The sequence below is a fragment of the Phyllostomus discolor genome, chromosome X (genome assembly GCF_004126475.2).
Source record: "Phyllostomus discolor isolate MPI-MPIP mPhyDis1 chromosome X, mPhyDis1.pri.v3, whole genome shotgun sequence".
Classification (NCBI taxonomy): domain Eukaryota; kingdom Metazoa; phylum Chordata; class Mammalia; order Chiroptera; family Phyllostomidae; genus Phyllostomus; species Phyllostomus discolor.
In genome coordinates, this window is record NC_050198.1 from 53,203,044 (window position 1) to 53,227,373 (window position 24,330).

At 37.3% G+C, this 24,330-nt stretch overlaps 1 protein-coding gene across 5 annotated transcripts in view; it reads left to right on the forward strand.

Moving 5' to 3' along the window:
• ACSL4 (acyl-CoA synthetase long chain family member 4) overlaps positions 1-24,330 on the forward strand; it is a 96,679-nt gene that overhangs the window by 43,220 nt on the left and 29,129 nt on the right. For 2 of the 5 annotated variants that reach the window (XM_028523299.2, XM_028523298.1), the window contains 5 exons: positions 14,856-15,386; positions 15,641-15,818; positions 17,926-18,035; positions 18,157-18,295; positions 24,027-24,177. In XM_028523299.2, the coding sequence (XP_028379100.1) occupies positions 15,036-15,386; positions 15,641-15,818; positions 17,926-18,035; positions 18,157-18,295; positions 24,027-24,177 (929 nt within the window). In that variant the 5' untranslated portion in view covers positions 14,856-15,035. Of the gene's footprint in view, positions 1-13,005; positions 15,387-15,640; positions 15,819-17,925; positions 18,036-18,156; positions 18,296-24,026; positions 24,178-24,330 lie in introns of those variants that run through there. The other 3 variants (XM_028523301.2, XM_036016537.1, XM_036016536.1) reach the window with 3 other exon arrangements.

Here is a 24,330-nt window from a genome sequence, read left to right on the forward strand (position 1 = left end):
GTGGTTGTATGGTTTTTAACAGTATAAAAGACCAGGCAACAACATTAACAAAAAGCTAACCTAGAAGTTAGGTCATGTGACACAAAGATATAGTTGCATAAATTCTTCTTGTAACACAAAGATATTCCCTGTGGTATTACTCCCAGTGAGAGATTTTTTTGAACTTGTACTCATGGTTGGCAGCCCATAGTTATATTGCTGTTTTATAATAAATCGGTAAGATGACAGGAGATAGGTATAGTCTGCAGACTAGTCCTACCTCATCCATGGGGGATATATTCTAAGACCCCCACTGGATGTCTGAAACTGCAGATAGAACCAAACCCTATAAATACTATTTTTACTGTATATCCATAGCATTGATAAAGTTTAATTTATCAGTTAGACACAGTAAAAGATTAACAACAATACCTAGTAATAAAATAGAACAATTATAACAATAAAGTAAGTGTTACTTGAACACAAGCACTGATACTACGATAGTAGTTTTGATGACCGAAATGGATACTATGTGACGAATGGGTGGGGAAGGTATACAGCTTAATATTCTGGACAAAGGGATGATTGACATCCTGGCTGGGATGGGGCAAGAAGGTGAGAGATTTTGTCACACTATTTAGAATGGTGCACAGTTTAGAACTTATATACTGTTTATTTCTAGAATTCTCTATTTAATATTTTCAGACTATAGTTGACCATGGGTAACTGAAACTGCAGAAGGTGAGACCACAGATAAGGGAGGACTACTATATATTCTTCACTGGGACAAAACACATTTATTATAACAGTGAGTTAATTTAAAAGTCAAGTTCTGTAACAATTCTTTTTTTTATTTTGTTTAGTTTTAAAGAGTCGGGGAGGGAAGGCGAAAGAGAGGGACAGAAACATCAATGTGTGGTTGCCTCTCATGCGCCCTCTACTGGGGACCAGGCCTGCAACCCAGGCATTTGCCCTGACTGAGAATTGGACCAGCAACCTTTGGTTTGCAGGCCCGGGCTTAATTCACTGAGGTACACCAGCCAGGGCCTATAACAGTTATTTTTGATTAGCATGTTAAAATCATTAACTGTGTTCCCCTAGAGACAAAGACCTAGTAAATGGAAGAGTTTACAAACAAAATTAAAATCTACACCATGGCACAATTTAATTTAATTTGGCAGCAAGATTTAGTCTACAGGGACTTTTAGCAGTTACTCCTTAGTAGCAGCTGTTGAACATTGCAATTGTCATTGTGCTGTCTGCCTCCCTTCTATAGCATTGAATCCTTTATATTTCTCTCCAAACATACAAACCCCAAAACTTAGTTTTCCCTCTTTTCATGATGTCTAATAAACTCGGAGTGTAATATTAGGCTTTGTCAGTAGGTATCACTTCTAGCGTGATTTGTCCATAAGATTCCTTAAATATAAGCTTTAGATTAAATTATGTACAATTAACTCCTGCCTTTAGATAGTTGCATATTTAAAAATCATGTGTGATCGCTGAAATAAAGAAATAGATATACACAATGTACATCAAGTGTATAGGCAGCAACACTGTCTCCTACATATCCTGATTTCAACACAAACAGATAGTGTTACAACTGTACCATTCTATGACCTAGAAAAAACATTATCTGATGCATGCTGGGGATGTTCTTAAAGGCATTATGGAAGGGAACTTGTGCTAGAGCATGAAAGAGCATCTTCAACATGGCAGCAGAGGTTCTTGCTTTGCTGGGAAAAACTGGGAAGAAACTGGCAAAATGGTAACTTCAGCAGTTAATTACCTCTTCAGGTGATGAAGTAAACAGGTTTGGCTAATCTTGTTAGTGAGAAGCAGCCAAATATCAGTCATACTCGTGAGACACTTCTAGTGAAAATAGCTAGGCACAGGAGCAATGTGTTGGTATAGGGCATCTATTATTTACCCTAGGTTTTTGTTTTGTTTTCAGTTTTCAAGTCTATTTATTATAATTATTATAACATAATAAATATACTTACTATGATTTTCAAATTTCTTTATTGTATTTACTGAGTTTATAGATTTATTGTACAAGCTATTTCATATTGATTAGATCAGTCTGCCAATTTGAGTCAGATGAGACTTAGAAGGGTCAGACTGAAGTGTATTTCACAGGATTATTCAGTCTTGTAGACTGATAGGAAAATGTCTTACTAGCTACCCTCAGTGTTTTTTTTTCTTAAAATGTTAAGTTTTTAAGTTTTAATATTACTATAAAGTTAATTACATTGTAATATAGCTCCTGTAAGTTTGATTTTATTAACAAAATACAGCCATTCTTTTTTTAACATAGTATTTGAGCTTTATCCTGTATGTTTTAAAATCATTTGGAACTTTTTAATAATGTGTGAAAGAAAACAGGATTTTTAAAAAAGCACTCCACCCATTAAAAAGTCTTGGTGGTGCAACGTGTTTGTAGACATATGGTCTTTTAAAGTGCGACAGGTATGGTTATCTGTTTAATCTCTTGAAACTTTTATAATTGTTTTCTGATTTAATATTTAGTAGATACAGCTCATCTTTTTCAGAAGGCAAATTATCTCTTTATCATTCATTCTTAAATGATGTGTGACTTGAAAAATGTATGTCTTAAAGTAGCACTTAAACAGCTAATCATTGATTTTCAAATTGATAAATTTTTTACATTTTTATAAGATTTTAGGTCAAGGGCAGCTTAGTTGAATTTGTCCTTAATGCATGTTTTAACTTGGCAGATGCATGGAACCTTGCTTGGTTTAGTCCATTTTCTAAAACTTCTGAAGAAATTGTTTTGGTCTTATATGACTTCAGTTTATTAGTTTCTCTCTTTTGTACTTAAATTGATGATGCATCTGTCACATTCTTCTGGGGATGATGATTTCTTCTTTTAAATTTGGATGTTAATCAGTATATAGTATTTGTTTCCTTTGTATATACTAGAGCTTAATGTATCACTAATGCTTTTTATGTTTAGCCTAACTATGTCATAGTGTTTGAAGTAACTGGAATGAAATACTTATCATTAAACTTGGCCCCAAAACAGAAAAATAAAATAAAATTGCATCTGATTTTTCACTGAAACTCCTAGGTCTTATTTTCCCCTATAAAAGTGCATTTGTATGTAGGGTGCATCAGTGCTCAAAATTGTTTCCAGGATTTCTTTATATACAAAGTTTGTCACTCTCACCAGTTTAGGCTAAACCAGTATGACTAGCATCATAGACAATGCTGCTGAAAGCATGGACTTTAAAATCAGATAGACCTGGGTCAGAAATCCCTACTTAGCTATGTTATGTTGGGCAAATTATTTAATCTCTCTGGGACTATTACATCAGCAGTAAAATGAGAATGCTACCTTAGAGGGGTTTTCTGAAGGATTAAATGAAATAATGTATCTAAAGGATTGAACATAGTGCCTATCCCATAGTAAATGCTCAACAAGTGATTATTAGTATGCTTTTCATATGGAATGGTAAACATTAACATGAACAGTCATCTTTTCCGTGACGGAAGATGATGCCTGTCATTTTCCAGCTGATACAGAAATAAATGTATTTCAAGGAAGCACAACTCAGAGCTCATGGACTACCGATGGTGGGACAGTAATGTCACTCTTCTTATGTGGAAGGAACAGCGTACCTTTGTGAAAGGCATCTGTAAAACACATATTACAAACTATAGCCCTTGTGCTTCTATTACACCATTCTTTTCTCTCTGTGCAACACTTTGTTTAGTTTTATGTTTTCATTAAGCAACTATAAACATGTTCAAATTTATTTTAAGTTCCAGGGATTTTAAGAGTACATTTCATGGACAAGTGATTTCTTTTTTAAGATGACTAGGGTTGGTTATCTTTAGGCATACATTGTATCTTCCATACATTTTTACTTTATAGTTTCAGAGCAATTCCATGTATATTCTTATTTCAGTCAACAAATTTATTGAACAGCTAACACGTGGAGGTACTTTGGTAGTTGCTGAAGATTCAGTAGCAGACAATAAACTCTACCTCAAGGAGCTTGTGTCCTCATGGGTACATTGATAGTGAACATGAAAAATGAAGCACATGATGTATTAGTGCTAAGTGCTAAGGAGAAAAATAAAACAAGAAAGTGATTGGAATGCCACGGTGCAATTTTAGAGTGAGTGGCTAGGAAAAGCCTCTCTGAGAACATGATATTTGACTAAAGACAAAAAGGAGGTGAAAAAATACACTGTACAGGTATTTTGGAAGAATATTCCAGTTAGAATAGCATGTACAAAAGCCCTGAGTCAGGATGGTATGTTCCAGAAATAGCTAGGAATAAGTGACTCTAGCAGAGTGAACTAGGGGAAGGTACAGTAGGAGTTGAAGTCAGATACTTAAGAGCTAGAGGAATGATTTATAGTGTCATAGTTCATGGTAAAGACTTGTTTTTCTTCTTAAGTGAGCCATATGAGGATTCTTTGAAAGGTTTTGAGCAGAGGAATGACTTAATTTAACTTACACATTAACTGGGGCACTCTGGCTGCTGTGTTTAGAATTTATTATAAAGATGGGGGTGGGGAGATTGGATTGGCTATTGTATCTATCCAGGTAAGAGATGGTAGTGATGGTAGTTGCTTGAACCATGATAGTAACAATGGAGGTGGTAAGAAGTAGTCAAATTTGATACCTGTTTTGTAAGCAGAGCCAGGAACATTTGCTGATGAATTTGGTATGGAATTTATAGAAACATAGAGGAGTGAAAGAGCAAATCTAAGGGTTCGTTGCTGTTGTTGTTTTTGTTTTGTTTTGTTTTGTTTTGTTTTTGTCAAAGCCACTGTAATTTCCAGCAATGGGAAAGACTGGGTGGAAAAGGTTTGTAAAGGATGACCAGTGGCTCAGTTTTGAACATATTAAGTTGGAGGTACTTAACTGATAGCTAAATGGATTTGTTGAGGATACAGTTGGATATACAAATCTGGTGTTTCAGACAAACCTCTGGATTAGGAAGAGAATGGAAGTCATCACCACCATAAACCTGCTATGAGACTGAATGAGATCACCATGGCAGTGAGTGTAGATAAAAAAGAGAAAAGCCACAAGACCTGAGCATTGTAGCTGTTAGGGGTCAAGGACATGGGGGAGAGGCAACAAAAAAGATTGAAAAGGAAATGCCAGTGAATTAGGAAGAAAACCTGAAGAATATGGTTTCTCAGAAGCCAAGTAAAGAAGTTTTAAGCAGGAAGAGGGGTCAGTCATGTTAAAGGATTCCGGTCGGCCAAGGGAGATGAGGACTGAACTTTAATTGACATTGGATTCTGACAAGATGGGAGTCATTGGTGACTTTGATCTCAGCAATGTTATGGAGTGTGGGTGGCAAAAGCCTGAGTGTAGTGGGTTCAAGAGAAAATAGGAGGAGAGACCTAGAAGACAGCACAGACAAATCTTTTAAGGAGTCCTAAAGAGAAGGAAAAGAGGTGCGGCAAGAGAAGGAATTGTGACATTTTTTTTGTTTTTGTTTTCATGTATTTTTTTGGAGGGGTGCTCCCAGACTGATCTTTATAAAACAAACTTGATAATGTTACTCCTTTCATTGCAGAATTCAGTGGTTTACCATCTACTCCCTATCAGGGCATATTGGCTTGCTTCTTTTCTTCTCAGTTTGGCCTCTATCAGCTTTCAGGGAATGGTTTTTAAGATGAAAAAAATAACAGCCATTTTTTATTATGGCCTTATAGTATAATTTGTTGTTAGATAGCATGATTCCTCCAACTTTGTTCTTTCTCAGTATTGCTGTGGCTATGTGGGGCTTTTTGTGGTTACATATAAATTTTTGAAATATTCTAGTTCTGTGAAATATGTCATTGCAATCTTGATAGGAATTGCATCGAATCTATGCATTGCTTTGTGTAGTATGGACATTTAAATGATGTTAATCCTTCCTATCTATGAGCACGTTATGTGCTTCCACTTACTTGTATCATCCCCAATTTCTTTCTTCAGTGTCTTATAATTTTCTGAGTATAGGTCTTTTACATCCTTGGTTGAGTTTATTCCTAGGTATTTTATTCTTTTTGAAGAAATTGTGGATGGGATTGTTTTGTTGATTTCCCTTTCCATCAGTTCATTGTTGACATATAAAAATGCAGATGGTATTAATTTTGTATCCTGCTGCCTTGCTGAATTCATTGATCAGTTCTATTAGTTTCTTGGTGGAATCTTTGGGGTTCTCTATGTACACTATCATGTCATCTGCAAATAAAGAGAGTTTTACTACTTCCTTTCCAATTTGGATGCCTTTTATTTCTTCTTCTTGTCTGACTGCTGTGGTTAGGACTTCCAGTACTATGTTGAATAGGAGAGATGAAAGAAGATGTCCCTGTCTTGTTCCCAATCTTAAGGGGAACACTTGTAGTTTTTGAGTATGATGCTGGCAGTGAGTTTGTCATATATGGCCTTTATTATGTTTAGATATGTTACCTCTAATTCTGCTTTGTTGTGAATTTTTATCATAATTGGGTGCTAGATTTTATGAAAAGATTTTCTGCATCTATTGATATGACTATATGGTTTTCATCCTTCATTTTGTTTTATTTGGTGAATTACATTTGTTGATTTATGAATGTTGTCCCAACCTTGTATTCATTTTGTTAATATTTTGTCGAGGATTTTAGCATCTATGTTTATCAGTGATATTGGCCTATAATTTTCTTTCTTTGTAGTGTCTTTATCTGGTTTTGGAATTAGAATAATGTTGGCCTCATAAAAAGAGTTTGGGAGCCTCCTCCCCTCCTCTTGAATTTTATGAAATAGTTTGAGAAGGACAGGTATTAGTTCCTCTCAGAATGTTTGGTAAAATTTACCTGTGAAGCCATCTGGTCCAGGGCTTTTGTTTATTAGGTGTTTTTTGATTACTGCTTCAGTTTCACTAGGTGTAATCTGTCTATTCGGACTCTCTGATTCTTATTTTTGGAAGATTGTATGTTTCTAAGAATTTATCCATTTTGTCCAGGTTGTTCATAGCTGTTCATAATATTTTCTTACAATCCTTTGTATTTCTTTGGTGTCAGTTGTTATTTCTCCTGTGTCATTTCTGATTTTATTTATCTAGGTTCGTTCTCTTTTTGCTTGATGATTTTGGTTAAAGGGTTGTTTAGCTTTTCAAAGAACCAGCTCTTGGATTCATTGATCTTTTATATAATTTTTTAGACTCTATTTCACTTATTTCTGCTTTGATCTTAATTATTTCCTTCCTTCTATTCACATTGGGCTTTGTTGTTCCTTTTCAAATTTATTTAAGTGTGAACTTATATTATTCATTTGAGATTTTTCTTGTTTTTTTTGAGATAGGCTTGTAATGCTATGAATTTCCCTCTTAGGATTGCTTTCCCAGTGTCCCACAGATTTTGGATTGTTGCATCCTCATTTTCATTTGTTTCAAGGTAGCTTTTGGTTTCTTTCTTGATCTCAGTGTTGACCCATTCATTGTTTAATAACATGCTATTTAGCTTCTATTCTTTGCATGTTTTTCAGTGTTCTTCTTGTGATTGATTTCTAGTTTCATAGCATTGTGGTCACAGAAGGTGCTTGATATGATTTCAGTCTTAAATTTATCAAGACTTGTTTTGTGTCCTAATATGTGGTCTATTCTCAAAAATGTTCAATGTGCACTTGAAAAATATGTATATTCTGCCACTTTGAGGTCAAGTGCTCTGAAGATATCAATTAAGTCCATTTGATCTAGTGTGAATTTAAGGTTGCTGTCTCCTTGCTGATTTTCTGCCTTTAAGATCTATCTATTAAAGTTAATGGGATGTTAAAGTCTCCCGCTATGACTGTACTTCTTTCTGTCTCTGTCTTCATGTCCATCAGGATTTTCTTTACATAGTTAGGTGCTCCTATGTTGAGTGCATAAATGTTTACCAGTGTTATATCTTCTTGTTGGATTGTTCCCTTTATCATTATGTAGTGTCTTTGTCTCCTACTATAGCCTTGGTTTTAAACTGTTTTGTCAGATATAAGTACTACTACTGCAGCTTTTTTTTCCTTTCCCATTTGCGTGAAATATCCTTTTCCATCCCTTCATTTTTAGTCTGTTTAAATCTTTCAATCTGAGATGGGTCTCTTGGAGGAAGCATATACAGCATGGTACTGGCATAAAAACAGACACATAGTTCAATGGAACAGAATAGAGAGCCCAGAAATAAACCTACACCTTAATATTTAGTTAATTTTCAACAGAGGAAGCCAGCACATACAATGGGCTAAAGATAGTTTATTCATAATGATGGGAAAAATTGGACAGATACGTGCAGAAAAATGAAACTAGACTACCTTCTTACACCACGCATAAGAATAAATTCAAAATGGATCAAAGACTTAAATGTTAGACCCCAAAACATAAAAATCCTAGAAGAAAACATAGGCAGCAAAATCTTGGATGTTGTTTATAGCATTTTCTTAAGAGGTATGTCTCCCTAGGCAAGGGAAACCAAAGAAAAAATAAATGGGGTTATCTCAAACTAAAAAGATTTGCATAGCAAAGGAAATCATCAACAAAATAAAGAGACAATCCACAGAATGGGAGAACATACTCACCAAAACATCTGATAAGAGGTTAATGTCCAAAATTTGTAAAGTACTTACAAACTCAACACCAAAAAAACAAACAACCCAATTAAAAAGTGGGCAAAGGACCTGAATATTCACTTTTCCAAAGAAGTCACACAGATGGCCAATAGACGTATGAAAAGATGCTCAGTGTCACTAGTCATCAGAGAAATGCAAATTAAAACCACAATGGGATCCCATTTCACACTTGTGAGAATGGCTCTTACCAATAAATCAAAAAACAAGTGCTGGCGTGGATGTGGAGAAAGGGGAACCCTTTTGCACTGTTGGTGGAATTCAGATTGGTGCAGCCACTGTGGAAAGCGGTATAGAGATACCTCAAAAAATTAAAAATGGAAATGCCTTTTGACCCAGTGATCTCACTTCTGAGAATATATCTGAAGAAACCCAAAACACTAACTTGAAAGAACATAAGCACCCTTATGTTCATTGCAGTGTTATTTACAATAGCCAAGATATTGAAGCAGCCCAAGTGTCCATCAATACATGAGTGGATCAAACAACTGTGGGGCATTGACACAATGGAATATTACTGGGCCTTAAAAAAGAAGAAAATTTTACTCTTTGCGACAGTATGGATGGACCTGGAGAACGTAATGCTATGTGAAATAAGCCAGTCAGAAAAAGACTAGTACCATATGATTTCCCTCATGTGTGTTCATTTCCCTCATAATGAACAAACTGAAGTAACAAGGAAAATGGGGACAGACTGGTAGATGGAGAGCAGGATCATAGCTAGTAGGGAGGGGGAGGTTGGGGTGGAGAGATTCAGGTAAAAGGACTCATGGACGTGGACAACAGTGTGGTGATTGCTGGGTGGAGGGGGTCATAAAGGGACTAATTGGTATGGAAACAATACAATGAAAAAGAATATGCAAAACTAAAAAAGAGAATGTGCAAAACTATACATTAATGAATGGTAAAGAAAAAGTAGCCCATTATAATGGTGATTATAATGGAATGATTTAATAGAGCAGGAAACATTAATGAGGCAGGAGAGTGAAGAAAGAGTAAGTGGAGCAGCACCTCTTGGATTTTATTGTATAGACAAGGTGGCCTGCATGAGTGAAGGGGTTGGCCTTACCTGGGAGTATCACTTCATAATCACAGGAGTGAAAAGTGCGTGTGACCACTTATGTTAGTAAATGGGTAGGTGCAGTGGCAGGTGGTGGGATTTTGTGGAATTACTCTTCAGAATTTTTCAGTTTTCTCAGCAGTATTTTGTAAGTCAGGTTAGCAGTTAAGAATGCAGATGGAAGGGGAATATTGGTGGTCTGGGCAGAGAGAAGACATGAAACCCTTAAAAGTAGGCCAGTGCATGGACTAGTGTAGTGCACTATGGCCTACTTGAGGGTGGAATCACAGATTTAAAGGGGGGTAGTCAGGTTTTTCTCCAGCCAAATTTGGCTGTGTGAATACAAGTGGTGATTTGTTGGGGAACTGAGCTTAACCAAGTTGTAATTTAACCAAGGGAGTACAACAAAGTGAGAGAGAGACAAAAGTGTTGAGAGTACGAGGCCTGTCCAGAAAAAGTCCAGCCATTGTTAATATAATGAGAGTGGTTTGTGAGACATCAGTGTAACCTGGCAACCAAGGAGAGTGGACTGGAATGCACATGTGTGTACTAGTCAGTGGGGTTGGTAGACACCATTGAATGAGTATGTATACTGTGTGGCTGTTGTGTTCAAAATGACTGAGCAACTAGAACAACAAATCTGCATCACATTTTGCATTAAGCTTGAAGATTCCTTCCTGGAAACTACTCGGATGATTCAGAAGGCCACAGCTATGGGCAACTGGTGATTGGCAGCTTCATCATGACAACACTCGCAGTCATGCATCATGTCTTGTGCAGAGTTTTTTGGCAAAACATCAAATCACCCAGGTGACTCAGCCCCCCTACAGCTCAGATTTGGTGACTTGTGACTTCTGGATTTTCCAAAAACTAAAATCACATTTAAAAGAAAAGAGATTTCAGACTGTCAATAAGATTCAGGAAAATACGGTGGGGTAGCTGATGGCAATTGGGAGAACTGTGTGAGGTCCCAATATGCCTGTTTGAAGTGGGCTGAGGCGTTGTTGTCCTATGTACAATGTTTCTTGGATCTTGTATCTTCTTCAGTAAATGTCTCTTTTTCATATCATGTGGCTGTATACCTTCTGGACAGACCTCATGTTCCAGGGACTGATTATTATTTCTCATGGAATTTAACCTGGATAAAATAAAGGATTCCGCCAACAATACCACGTAGTAGCTACCACAGGCAGTATTCCTGTTTTACATAAGGTGCCACTTACATGCAGAGCTTTTCAGTGAGAGATCATGTAAATCTTTGAAAGCCATATTTCATAGTAGACACTGAGGTTAGAACCCTGATCTCCTAACTTAGTTTAGCCCATTTACCACCCAGGATGATATCCGATGTTCTCTCTTTAGAGAAGAATTCATTTTCCCTTAATACAATAGTAGGCTGTTTAATCTTAAGTCACGAACTTGTCTTATGCATGCATGTCTCAAAGTATAGCTGTAATCTAATAAAGTTGACTCTGAAACAATTCAGTTTTCCCCTTACTTTGCATCATCAAAGCGGAGCAGCACTTTACACAGCATTAAAGCAGCTGCTACACTAATTGCTGCTTTTTGGATACATCCTGCATTGTTTTGCCACATTCAGTTGCTCATCCATTTGTTCTCTCTAATAGGATTGTCCCCATTTCCTAATCTTTGCCCTCTTCTGTTGAAAATAGGCATCCTTCACAGCCACCTCAAATGCTGTTTTTTTGTGTGTGAAATCTTTCTAGATGGCTATTTCCTCCCTCATCTCTTTTCCCCACAAACTGGATGCAGTCACCCCTCTTTTGAATACCTTTAGCATTTTGTTCTGGTTTCTCTTATGGGATTTATCACATTCTATGTCACATATTTGTGCACTGATGTCCCTGCTCACTCCCATATATGTGGACCCATGTATATGCATACATGTAAACAAATAATGCAGGGCATGTTTTACTCATCTTTGTATTAAGTGCTCAAAATACACATAGTAGGTGTTCAAATCTCACTTTCAAATGAAATGCCATGATCAATAAATATGATGATAGGTAACAGTGGGCAGAGGCTAGCTGTTGGGCTTAAAACAGCACCAGACTTGGAGATGGGCCTCAGTTACAATTTGTACTATCCCTTATTTGCTTCTCTGTTATATAAGGGATCAGACAATATCAGTGGTTAAAATACACAGCTGAACTGGAGTTTCCAAGGAGTCACTTTAGGAGTTGTCACAGCCACCCCCACCAAAGCAGCTCTGCTTTTTGCTTTTATCTCTACATGTACTTTGTTTATCCTCATCCAAGGACATGTTTATTGATTTTTAGAGAGAGGAGAAGGGAGGGAGAGAAACATTTATGTGAGAGTGAAACATCAATTGGTTGACTCTTGTACGCACCCTGACTGGAGACCAAACCCGCATCCTAGGCATGTGCCCTGACTGGGAATAGAACCCACGACCTTTTGGTTTATGGGAAGATGCTGCAGCCAGCTGAGTCACACCGTCCAGGGCTATACTTGTATTTTATGTCCACATAAAATTGTATTCAAATGGGTGGCCCTCACCACCACCCGAAAGAATTTGAAAACCTCTGGAGTAAATGGTCTCTCTCATCTCTCTTCACCTGAATGTGCTTTGTGTGTGTGCCTGTGTGTGTCTGTGTGGATACATGTATGTGTCTCTGTACTATGAGAATTAAGTAGAATATATTTCCCTACCTCCAAGACTTAAGGCAAACATGTATAAAAGATTAAGTGTATATAACAACATGTATGACTAAAATCATACAGTACAGTTTAAATCCAGCTAGATTGTAAAACCCTTCACAAGCAGTCATCTTTATATGCCTTCAGGCCCAAGTGTGACAGTTTCTCAAATGAGGATGAAGTTAGTTACTCACCTCTTAGGGGCACTTCATCTATTGAAGACTTTTGTTTGTTTTCTAGTATTGTCCCTGAGAATTTATATATTGAAATAAGTATTATTTACTTTGAATTAATTGCTTGTTGATACTCCTTTATAATACCAGTGAGGAATTTTTAAATTATGTGTGTAGGTAGGTTATCATCTGTAACTGTCATTTAAGGTTTATAAAGGAGTGTTATAAAATGGTATAAGAAAGAGATGTTGGGTTTGATCGAGTTGAGAACTACTGATCTGTGCTCTATGCTCAGGTGATGCAGGAAATTAGAGAACAGAAAGATTTGTGGATTTGGGTAGTCATGAAATCTTTGATGGAAGAGGGGATTGTTAGAGGGACTCTTGCATATTGAGGACCAGGCACTGTGATAGACACTTGACATACCTTATCTGAAGAAATGAATGGCCAGACTTGCCAGACTGAGAAAACAATCTTTAGGTAGGGTAAATCATAGAAATCATCTAGGCCAGAAATTATCAGTTCAGGGTTGGCATCACCCTTTGGGGTTTATGGATGCATTTCAGAGAACTCATGAATCTCCTGAAATTCAGTAATATTTTGCCTATCTTTCTTAGGGGAATTGGGTTCATAGTTCTTTCTCACTGGATTCTCAAAGGGACCCATTACCACTAAGTAAGGGCTACTGATCTAGTCTGATCTTAAGCTCAAACACATGGCTTTACTCAAGGTTACACAGCCAGTTAGTGAACAAGGTGGGGACAAAATCTGGGTCCCCACTTGTAGTTTCTTCTTCATTTCACCACACTCAGTTGAAGGACATGAACAAAAGCAGAGGCAGAATTAAGCTATCATTTTATAGTAATTGGTGTAAAAAACAAAGGACTATCCTGGGGTGAGAAGTCTGCCTATCTGTTTCCACAAGAATCGTGGAAGGGTGGGCTTGAATTTGTCTCCTCCAAGTGAACTAACATTTTAATTTTTATGGTTAAAATACAGTGCTGCTCACCAAACCAGCTTTCTCAGCTTAAGGCACACTCCCTAAGAGATAGTATCTGGGAGGCTGTTTGTACATTTCCTTTCTAATTGGCACTGTTCTTCTGACCTGCAGTGGCCTCCAGTTTTCTGCCTAATTGAATCAAAACTGCTTTGCTTAATTTGTCAGATTCTGTACTATTGTAGCCTATTTAGCCAATGAATACTTTATGCCTCAGTCAGGTTAGTGCCCTTATTATTTGTGCTATTCTAAAGTCCTTTCATTCCTACCGCTTTATCTTCATGTTCTCCTATCTGAAATGCTGTCTATTTTTTTCCTTCATTACCAGATCCCCAACATAAGATCCAGCTTAACTCTAATTTCCACATATCCTCCACTAGTTACTCTTAGCCATTTTGTACTTCCTCTGCATTTATTGCATTTATTGCTTTTCCCGCACATCATAACTTTTGTGTATTTCTGCAGGGCTTTTCATTGGAAATGCTTCAGTGGTCACCTTTGGGAGTGGTATTTAGGAAGTTCAGGGTGGGACTCTGGATACTCCCAATTTGCTTCAGCCAGAGCAATTCCACTTTAGTTTTATATAAGGGCAGTCAGCAGGGGCTTTTACCTCAAGAAGTGGTTAACTGCCCCCCTCCCCCACCAAAAGAATTTGAAAAATGCTGGATCTATCTGGTCTGCTGATTGCCTCCTAACTTTTAACTTGTGATGGGCAAGGGCCAGGACTTACTTTACTTCAGACTTACTACTACTCCCAGGCAACTGATGCAGTTTTGAGCACAAAGTAGACACTTAGGAAATGATTGTATGATTGTATTGCTCTAATTTTTGGCATATGAGATCATGAATAGCATTACCTCACTGAAGAATTCAGAATAAGATTTCTGGGTTGATCTTTGAGAAATCAACCTAAAATGGTGGGTTGGTTTTCCCTTTTGGATACAGAACCAAATCTGATTTAAAGTTGTCTGGTTTACATAAGACATGTTTAAAAAAAAAGAGAGAAACTAATTATTGGCATCCCTACTTTTACAAAGCTTCCAAACTTAAATATCATATTCATGCATTCATGTAAGTATTAAAGTAGTGTTACTAAACTGACTTGCAGAATGATGTGCGGAATACCTAAAAACCCAGAAGAGATTAAATTCAGAAGTTTGTCAATAGTGATTAAAATGGGAAATGCCAGTCTTTCAGACCAGTTATTTCAGCTTTCTGTAGCAAATCAATTATATAAACTAATAAAGACCTGAGTATTTAAATCAATGGTTCTGTCAACTTGTTAATACTCTTTTGTTTTTGTTTTTGTCTTTTTTTCCTGCTTTCTGCCTGGCTCATTGTCTTCACCTGCAGGTGTACTTTATTGTTGGCTTCCAAAGATTACTAACTTTTATTTGTATCATTAAAATTGAACTTCCTTGGCTGTATTGCTACTCTTACTGCTGCTTCCATTATTACCTTCTTCAGCAAAATAAGGCTTTCCAAAGCCACAGAATAACAAGAAATAAACAGCATTTTAGAAGCCTTGCCACTATGAAACTTAGGCTAAATGTGCCCACCATTATTTTGCTGCCTGTCCACTTGTTAATAACAATATACAGTGCCCTTGTATTTATTCCATGGTATTTTCTTACCAATGCCAAGAAGAAAAACACTATGGCAAAGAGAATAAAAGCTAAGCCCACTTCAGACAAACCTGGAAGTCCATATCGCTCTGTCACGCACTTCGACTCACTAGCTGTCATAGACATCCCTGGAGCAGACACTCTTGATAAACTATTTGATCATGCTGTATCCAAGTTTGGAAAGAAGGACAGCCTTGGGACCAGGGAAATCCTAAGTGAAGAAAATGAAATGCAGCCAAATGGAAAGGTTTTTAAGAAGGTAAAACATGTTTGTGCTTTTTATTTTTTTAAAGGGGGAGGGTACATTTTACTTTATCATAAATCAAAAGCATTTTAAATATCCTTGCATTCCATTATGGTGCTGTGTAATTAATTCTCAGAAGGTACCCAAAACTTCTGTATATTCACTTAAGGGCAATTTTAGAGTTTCTCACTTTGAATAGTTTTTTTTTTTTTTTTAAATTGCTTGTTTGAATAAATGTACTAATATTAGAGAATATCTCACATTAACAGTTAATTCTTGGGAATTATAAATGGATGAACTACCTTGAAGTGAACCACAGAGTGAATAACTTTGGTAGTGGACTCACGGCATTGGGATTAAAACCGAAGAGTACTATTGCCATTTTCTGTGAGACCAGGGCCGAATGGATGATTGCGGCACAGACCTGCTTTAAGTACAACTTTCCTCGTAAGTGCCTTGTGTTTTTGGAGAGGGAGAGGGCTTTGCTTACTTATGAAATTGTCCTGATATCTTCCAGTTTTTAAATTAGATGTTCTTTAGACATTTATTTGTATAAATTATGTTCATAAAACAGTATATAATGTAGTTAAAAGATATCTGATAACTCCTGTTAAAGATAATAACTTCTAAGAGCTAATGTGGCATTTGGCAGATCAATGGATAGAATTTACAATTTTAGTTTTTAATTGCACATGCATTGTAATAGAAAGATTGGGGGCTTGGGGCATTTTTTAGGAAATGACCCATAAAATAATCATTAAAAATGATTGCTTAAGATAATTCTAGTTCATTGCTTCATATGTGTGTGTGTGTGTGTGTGTGTGTGTGTGTGTATCCTCTTATTTTACTTTATCCATTTTACAGGTGAAATAAGCATGCGACAGCTTGAAATGGCATTAGATAAGTTAGCCAGAAAGTAAGATTGGGTATATTTCTTTAGCCATTGTGCAAGAAATGATTTTTAAAAACTAATAATTCAGAGCAATCCCTGTTACCTAGTAATAAGCACTTGGTTATTTGTTGAATGAAATAGAACCCTATAGGTGTGATGTAGGAATCAAGGGTTTACATTTCTAACAAACAAAAGTAGATAATCAGAAAATAATCCCCTATGTATGCATCACCCAACTTTAACAATCAACGGCTCATGAAAAGTAAGTAGCTGTCCTTAACCATGTTGCTGTTTTGGTTACCAGCCTAGAGCTGGATTTCCAAGCCTGTCTAAGTTTAGCAGATGTCCTCTGATTCTAACTGATCTCGGTTTCAGTTTATGTTTTCTTTGTCTAGTAAATCCTAAAGAGTAGATCTCCTTGTCCACTCCAGTTTAGGCTTGGAGGTCACCAATCAGCATGGACATGAGACACACTAAAAAAGCTTCTTAAAAAAAGTGAGAACATGATTGATGTCTGTCTTCTGACTTGAGATCCCCAAAATGTGAGGATTCTCAAAGATATCCATTCTTTTATGCTATGCCCAACAGAAGTGTGTGTCTCACAGGGCAACCTTTGCTGGGATAGCTCTGACCTGCATTAAGAGTTCAGCCAGACCATAAAAAAAGAACGTAATCTTACCATTTGTGATAGCATGGATAGAACTGGAGAATATTATGCTAAGTGAAATAAGCCAGGCAGAGAAAGACAAATACCATATGATCTCACCTATAAGTGGAATCTAAAGAACAATATGAACAAACAAAACAGAAACAGACTCATATATACAGAGAACAGATTGATGGTTACTAGAGGAGAGTGGGATATGGGGACTGGGCAAAAAAGGTGAAGGGATTGAGAAGTACACATTGGTAGTTACAGAAGAGTCAGAAGGATATAAATTACAGCATCGGGAATATAGTTAGTAATATTATAATAACTATATGGTGCCAGTTGGTTACGGGACATAGGGGGAATTCTTTGTAAAGTATATGATTGTCTAACCATGCCACTGCATACCTGAAACTGATACAAAATAATATTGAATATAAACTAATTCAATATATTTTTAAGATTTTATTTATTTATTTTTAGAGAAGGAATGGAGGGAGAAAGAGAGAGAGAGAGATAAAAATATCAATGTGCGGTTGCTGGGGTCTGTGGCCTGCAACCCAGGCATGTGCCCTGACTGGGAATCGAACCTCCGATGCTTTGGTTTGTAGCCCGCGCTCAATCCACTGAGCTATGCCAGCCAGGGCTAAACTAATTCGATATTGTTTAAAATTTAAAAATAATAAAAGTTAAAAAAACACAACAACTTCAGCCAGAACCTATTGGCCTTGACAGTCTTAATGGACTCGTGTTTGATCAGTTGTGGCACTTCTGTATTTCTGGGTTTCTTCAGGTTTAATAACTTAGAGTCCTGAGAATCTGTGAGGAAAATTTTGGACTACCAGGAAATTTGAGGTAAGGTTGAAGGGTAATATAGCAGAGACTGTGAAATCAAATTAAATTATAAAATGTCTTTGCATCTGTGAATATACCTATCATTAAAGGCTGATTTAAATAATATACTGAATGAATGTTTATCATTTAATTTTTGTCTTTATTTTTGTATTATGTAGTTGTGACTTTGTATGCCACACTTGGCAAAGACGCAGTTGTTCATGGGTTAAATGAATCTGAAGCTGCCTATCTGATTACTAGTGTTGAACTTCTGGAAAGTAAACTTAAGGTGAGTATGAAATTTTCTTTTTAATTCATGGTAGTGTTATCTGATGGGATGGAAAAATGTTCAATAATTGAGCTTACTGTAGGCTCCTATTTAATAACTGGGTTTTCTTTCTGCTCAACAGACTGCATTGTTAGATATTAATTGTGTTAAACATATTATTTATGTGGACAATAAAGCTATCAATAAAACAGAATACCCTGAAGGATTTGAGATTCACAGCATGCAATCAGTAGAAGAGTTGGGATCTAAGCCAGAAAACTGTAAGTAAACCAGTTAAAACAAATAAACTCATCTATTCAAGGTTATTTCAGTAGGTTAGGAAAAGAAGTGATGTGAGTGAAAAGTGTAAAATTCTTTGATTAAATAAGTTTTAAAATGTTTAAAAACTGTCAAAGACCATATATAATTAGAGTTTTCCCTTCCTTTTTCCTCTAAAAGATAACTATGGTTTTGAAATTTACCGAGAAGTAGAGATGTATGCAATGGATGAAACTTTTTGATGGTTGCTGCCTAAATTTTCTTTTTTCAAATAACCTACTATAATCTTCCAATTTGGACCTCACGTAAGGAAATGGTCTCAGGGCTTCCATTTAGTAAATTTTTTTTTAAAAACTGCTAATTCTAGTGATCCTAATGATGTTTTTAGGTGGTGGAAAGCTATTTGCTAATATCTGTGCTTGGATTTATTCCTTTTATTTTATTTTTATTTTACTTTTTTCTTTTTTTCAATTACAGTTGACACACATCATTATATTAGTTTCAGGTATACACCTTCGTGGTTAGATTATAATGATATGACTTACTAAATGATCATTCCAATAAATCTCACAATCATCTGACACCATACATAGTTATTAGAATAATACTGACTATATTCCCTATGTTGTACTTTATATCCCTATGACTATTCTGTAACAACCAGTTTGTACTTCTTAATGCCTTCACCTTTTTCACCCATCCCCTCAACAACCCTCCCATTGGGCAATCATCAAAATGTACTTTGTATCTATGAATCTGTTTCTGTTCTGCTTATTTGTTTATTTTGGTTTTTAGATACAGTTGTTGATAGTTATGATGTATTTATTGCCATTTTATTGCTCATATTTTTAATCTTTCCTCTCTTCTTCTTCTTCCTCTTCTTCTTCTTCCTCCTCTTCTTCTTCTTCCTCTTCCTCTTCTTTTTTTTAATATCACCCATTAACATTTCATTTAGCCCTGACTGTTGTAGCTCAGTGGATTGAACACAGGCCTGTAGAGCAAATGGTCACCGGTTTGATTCCCAGTCAGAGCACATGCCTGGGTTGTGGGCCAGGTCTCCTCTGGGGGACATGTAGGAGGCAACCACACATTGATGTTTCTCTCCTTCTTTTCCTTTCTTCCTTTCTTTCTCTCTCCCTTACCCTCTCTCTGAAAGTAAACAAATTAATTAAAAAAACATTTCATTTAATACTGGTCTGGTAGTGAAGAACTCCTTTAGCTTTTTCTTGTCTGTGAAGGTTTTTTTACCTGTCCTTCAATTCTAAGTGGTAGCTTTTCTGGTTAGAGTAATCTTGGTTGTAGGTCCTTGCTTTTTATCACTTTGAATAGTTCTTGCCAATCTCTTTTGGCCTGAAAAGTTTCTGTTGAGAAGTCAGTTGACAGTCTTATGAAGGCCCTTGTAGGTAACTAACTGCTTTTCTCTTTGCTGCTTTAAAGATTCTCTCTTTGTCTTTATAACCTTTTGCATTTTAATTATGATGTATCTTAGTGTGGGCCTCTTTGGACTTCTCTTGTTTAGGACTCTCTGTGCTTCCTGGGCTTGCATGTCTATTACCTCCACCAATTTTTCTGTTACTTTTTTTCAAATAGATTTCAATTTCTTGCTCTCTGTATCTTCTTCCAGCACCCCCATGAAGCAAATGTTGGTAACTTGAAGTTCTCCTAGAGGCTCCTTACACTATCTTCATGTCTTTTGGGAGGGATTCTTTTTTCTTTTTGCTCTTCTGATTGGGTGTTTTTTGCTTTCTTATATTCTAAATTGCTTATTTGATTCTTAGCTTCATCTATTCTACTGTTGATTTCCCGTTTATTCTTTTTTAAAGATTTTATTTATTTATTTTTAGAGAGTGAAAAGGAAAGGGAGGGAGAAAGTGAGGGAGAGAAACATCGATGTGGGACAGAAACAGTGATTGGTTGCCTCTTGAATGCACCCTGACCAGGAACCATACCTGCATCCCAGGCATGTGCCCTGACTGGGAATTGAATCAGTGACCTTTTGCTTTGCAGGACAATGCCCAACCATTTGAGCCTTAACTGAAATGGATTATAATTCATTTCAATTAATGCATCCTTCATTTCTGACTGGTCTGTTTTTATGCTGTTGAGGTTCTCACTAAGTTCATTGAGTGTCATTATAACCAGTGTTTTAAACTCAGCATCTAGTAGATTGCTTGTCTCCATTCTGCTTAGTTCTTTTTCTGAAGTGTTGTTCTGTTCTTTCATTTGGGACATGTTTCTTTGTCTTCTCATTTTGGCAGCTGCTCTTGTGTTTGTTTCTGTGTATTAGGTAGAGCTGATTTGACTTCCTGGCTTGGTAGAGTTTTCTGTAGTATGTAGTATATGTTCTGTTGGGGTCTGTGGGGCACAGCCTTCTTGGTCATCCACACTGGGCACTTGAGGTGCATTGCCTGTGTGGTCTGTGTAAATCTTCTTGTTGTAGATGATCTGTGATTGCTGTTGACATGTCAGTGGAAGTAATTTGCTCCCAGGCTGATCAGCTGCAAGGATTGGCTGCAACCACTGACCTCCAATCATTGTGTAGACTCAGCTGTACAGGGGGCCCACCCCACAGAGCAGGACTCAGTTCATTAGGGTTCTGGTGCTTGTTGAGTCCACCTCTTGTGTGTATCACTTGTGGAGGTGGTTGGGTGGTGGTGCTTTGACATGGTCTGAAGCTGTCCACTGAATGCAGTGGCTCTCGGCCTCCCAGGAGGTGCAGGCCGAGGTCAGCTGCCCCCTGTGTTCTGTCTGGGGCCACCCATCATGAGCTACAAAGTGATCTGAAGATGGCTGCTACTTGTGCTGGGCTTAGAGGTGCCCAGGCAAGGCCTAGCTTCAAACCAAGGCTGGCTGCTAGTGTCAGGGCTGGAACCACTTAGCAAGAGGTATGGGGTGCATTGAGGCTAGATCTTCTTTGAGAGATTTTTAGGAAACCCTGAAACATGTGCCAAGATAGGTCATTCATGTGGAAAAGCCACTGGAAACCTCTTGGGTGGGCCCAAAAGTTGGGTGAAACGTGGCCTCAGGGAATCACTACAGTGGGGCACACAGTATGAGCCAGGTTGATGAAGACTGAGTTATGGTGCCCACCATCTGGTTCTGTGACTCTGTGAGGGGAGGGCTCAGAAAAGGAACAATGACCTCTGCCAGCATTTCTGTCTTAGAGAGACCTGCCATACCAGTTCTTACCCTGATGCCAGACACTTCAGTTCCCCCATACATGTCTGTTTTGCCTTTCAAGCTGCTGCTCTGTGCTGGAGCTCAGAGGCAGTGAGTTCATCAGCAAGTAAATTCATGTGTGGGCCCTTTCCAAGAGGAACACCTGGGGCTTCAGAAGCTCTACAGCTCACTCAGCCATAATCCCTGCTGGTTGTTACTGATAGAAGTTATGGGGACTTCTCTTTGTGGCCCTTGAAGCCTGAGATTAGGGGCCTAGTATGGGGCTAGGAACCCTTGCTTTTGGGGGGTGACTTCTGCAGCTGATATATCTCTCCCAATTTTTTATCTGCCACATGTTAGTATGGGACCAGCCTGTTCTATCTCTGCCCCTCCTACCAGTCTCAATGTGGTTTCTTTAATCCCTTAGTTGTAGGACTTCCATTCAGCCAGATTTCAGGCAGTTACGAATGATGGTTGCTTTGTAGTTTAGATGTAATATTTATGTGGTTGTGGGAGTAGGTGAGTACCATGGCTACTTATGTCACCATCTTGCCCAGAAATTCCATGCTCGGATGTATTCTACCACTGAGGTAGTAGTTGGTATTTCATTTGAAACAAGTGAATCTGCCTTGTAGCAAAATATTAGTTGGTCATCAGAACAGGGGGTTAAGAGAATTAAACACTCCATTTAAGTAGTTTTTCTGTCATGTTTAATGTAAAGGTCATAATACTCTACTATGTGAGGAAAGCATTCATTTTGGCAGAAGAAAATGTTTGTTGAATCTCTTTTTAGCTTATAAATATTATATTTCACCATTAGAAACAGAACACAGGTTTGCAATAACAGGTATCAAGTATAACACTCTACTACTTAGGGAGCATGACATAGGGGCTGACATTTTACCAAACTTTGCAAGCAAACAAATGAGCTTGCCACAGCTTCTTAGAAATACAAGAGTTGCATCATAGATGAAGGACAGTTTTTAAAATCACAGCAAATAGCAGTACCCAGAGTATCAGCATTTATGGTGCTTCCTTGCACCCCAGTTTCCACAGGGCAATGTGAAGAGGGTTAGATAATACCTGCACATGTAGTGGGTTGTGTTATAGGAGAGACACCCTAACTTAGGGAACCCAAATCTTACAATGGGCAGTAAGTATGCCTGTCCTGTGTGCTGGAGAGAGAGATTATCTCTATTATCCTGGACAGTAAGCAAGCCAGCTCTTTGCTTTAGATGGAGACATTCTCTCTGTCTTTCTAGGCTGTTCACTGTCCAGACTTTCCTGGAAAGATAGTTCAGAATAAAGTCAGTGCTTCTACTCACAAGCTGTGTAGAAACTCAAGAGACAGCTGGAGAATTGTCTCTCAACACAATGTTGACCCTGCAAGACAGGGGAAACTTGACTGGTTCTTCAAAAGCTGTTGGCAAAAATCTATGGGAGTGAGTCCTCATAACAATAACTTGGTAGACCACATATCCCACCTAGTTCCACTCATGTCTACACTAGATAAGACACATTTTTTATGATGCTTTATCTGAGTAGATAGTTGTTATGATGACAGGAAGTGAGATGTCACATTGTGTGCTTAGATTAAGAGCTTAACATATGGGGTGTGGCAGAATGAGGTGTACATTTGTGAGCATGCAGAACACACAGTTTATTTTTGTATTATTTATTAATTATTGTATTTTCCTTACTGACCACTGTAAGCCTACTTTGGCCCCACCCTGTGTGTACTGCTGCTGCATCCATTAGTCATTAAATGAAAGATCCAGTTCCAATTTTTTGATTTATAAACTCTTAACAGTAGATATCTTTAAGGATTATTAGCATTAAACAATTTAAGTATAACTTTATCTTTGGTTATTTCAGTGGTAAAATCACACTGTTTAAAATTTTTATTTTAATTGGTACATGAAATGTAGCTCATTTTCTTAAACTAACTGTTAAAAAATAGTTTATTTTGTAGAACAGAGACTCATAGCAAAATTGACAGGAAAGTACAGAGAGTTCACATATACCCCCTACCCTTACATACACACTGCCTCTCCCACTGTCAACTTTTCCCAGAAGAGGGTACATTCATTACAATCGATGAGCCTACATTGACACATCAGAATGACCCAAAGTCCATAGTTTACAGTGGGGATCACTCCTAGTGGTGTATATTCTATGGATTTGGACAAAAGTATAATGACATGTATCCACTATTATAGTATCATAAAGAGTATAAACTGATTTTTTAAAATCCAAGAATCTTATTAAACTTTCACTGAATTCTGATAATATATCTTTGTCTTCTTGGACATTTTGGTATATTCTGGGGTGGAAAGGAAGTTACTAGGTTAGCTTTGTACTACGTTGAAGTTGAGATTCAATGTGCTATTTAAAACTTAGCATGTTAGAATTTTAAAGTTGAAGTCACCTTAAAGATCAATTAAGAACAATAACAACAGAACCCAAGGAAACTCAGGAAGGTGAGGGTATGTCTATTCCCCTGATGGTGGTGATAGTATCACAGGTATTTTTGTATGTTCAAATCATTAATGTGGTGCTTTTTCATTCATTTAGCAAGCGTTCCTCCAAATAGACCAGCTCCTTCAGACATGGCTATTGTCATGTATACCAGTGGTTCTACTGGCCGACCTAAGGGAGTGATGATGCATCATAGCAATTTGATAGCTGGAATGGCAGGCCAATGTGAGAGAATTCCTGGCCTGGGGTAAGAGAAGCATTTGACCTTTTTTTTTCTTTCTTTTTTTAGAAATCAGAGCTCATGTTGGCATTCTCTAATTTATATTAAAATGATAAGGTTATTGAGATTTATAATTTATAATGCCTTTTTAAGATTGGCTAAAATGTTTCTCTTATTTTG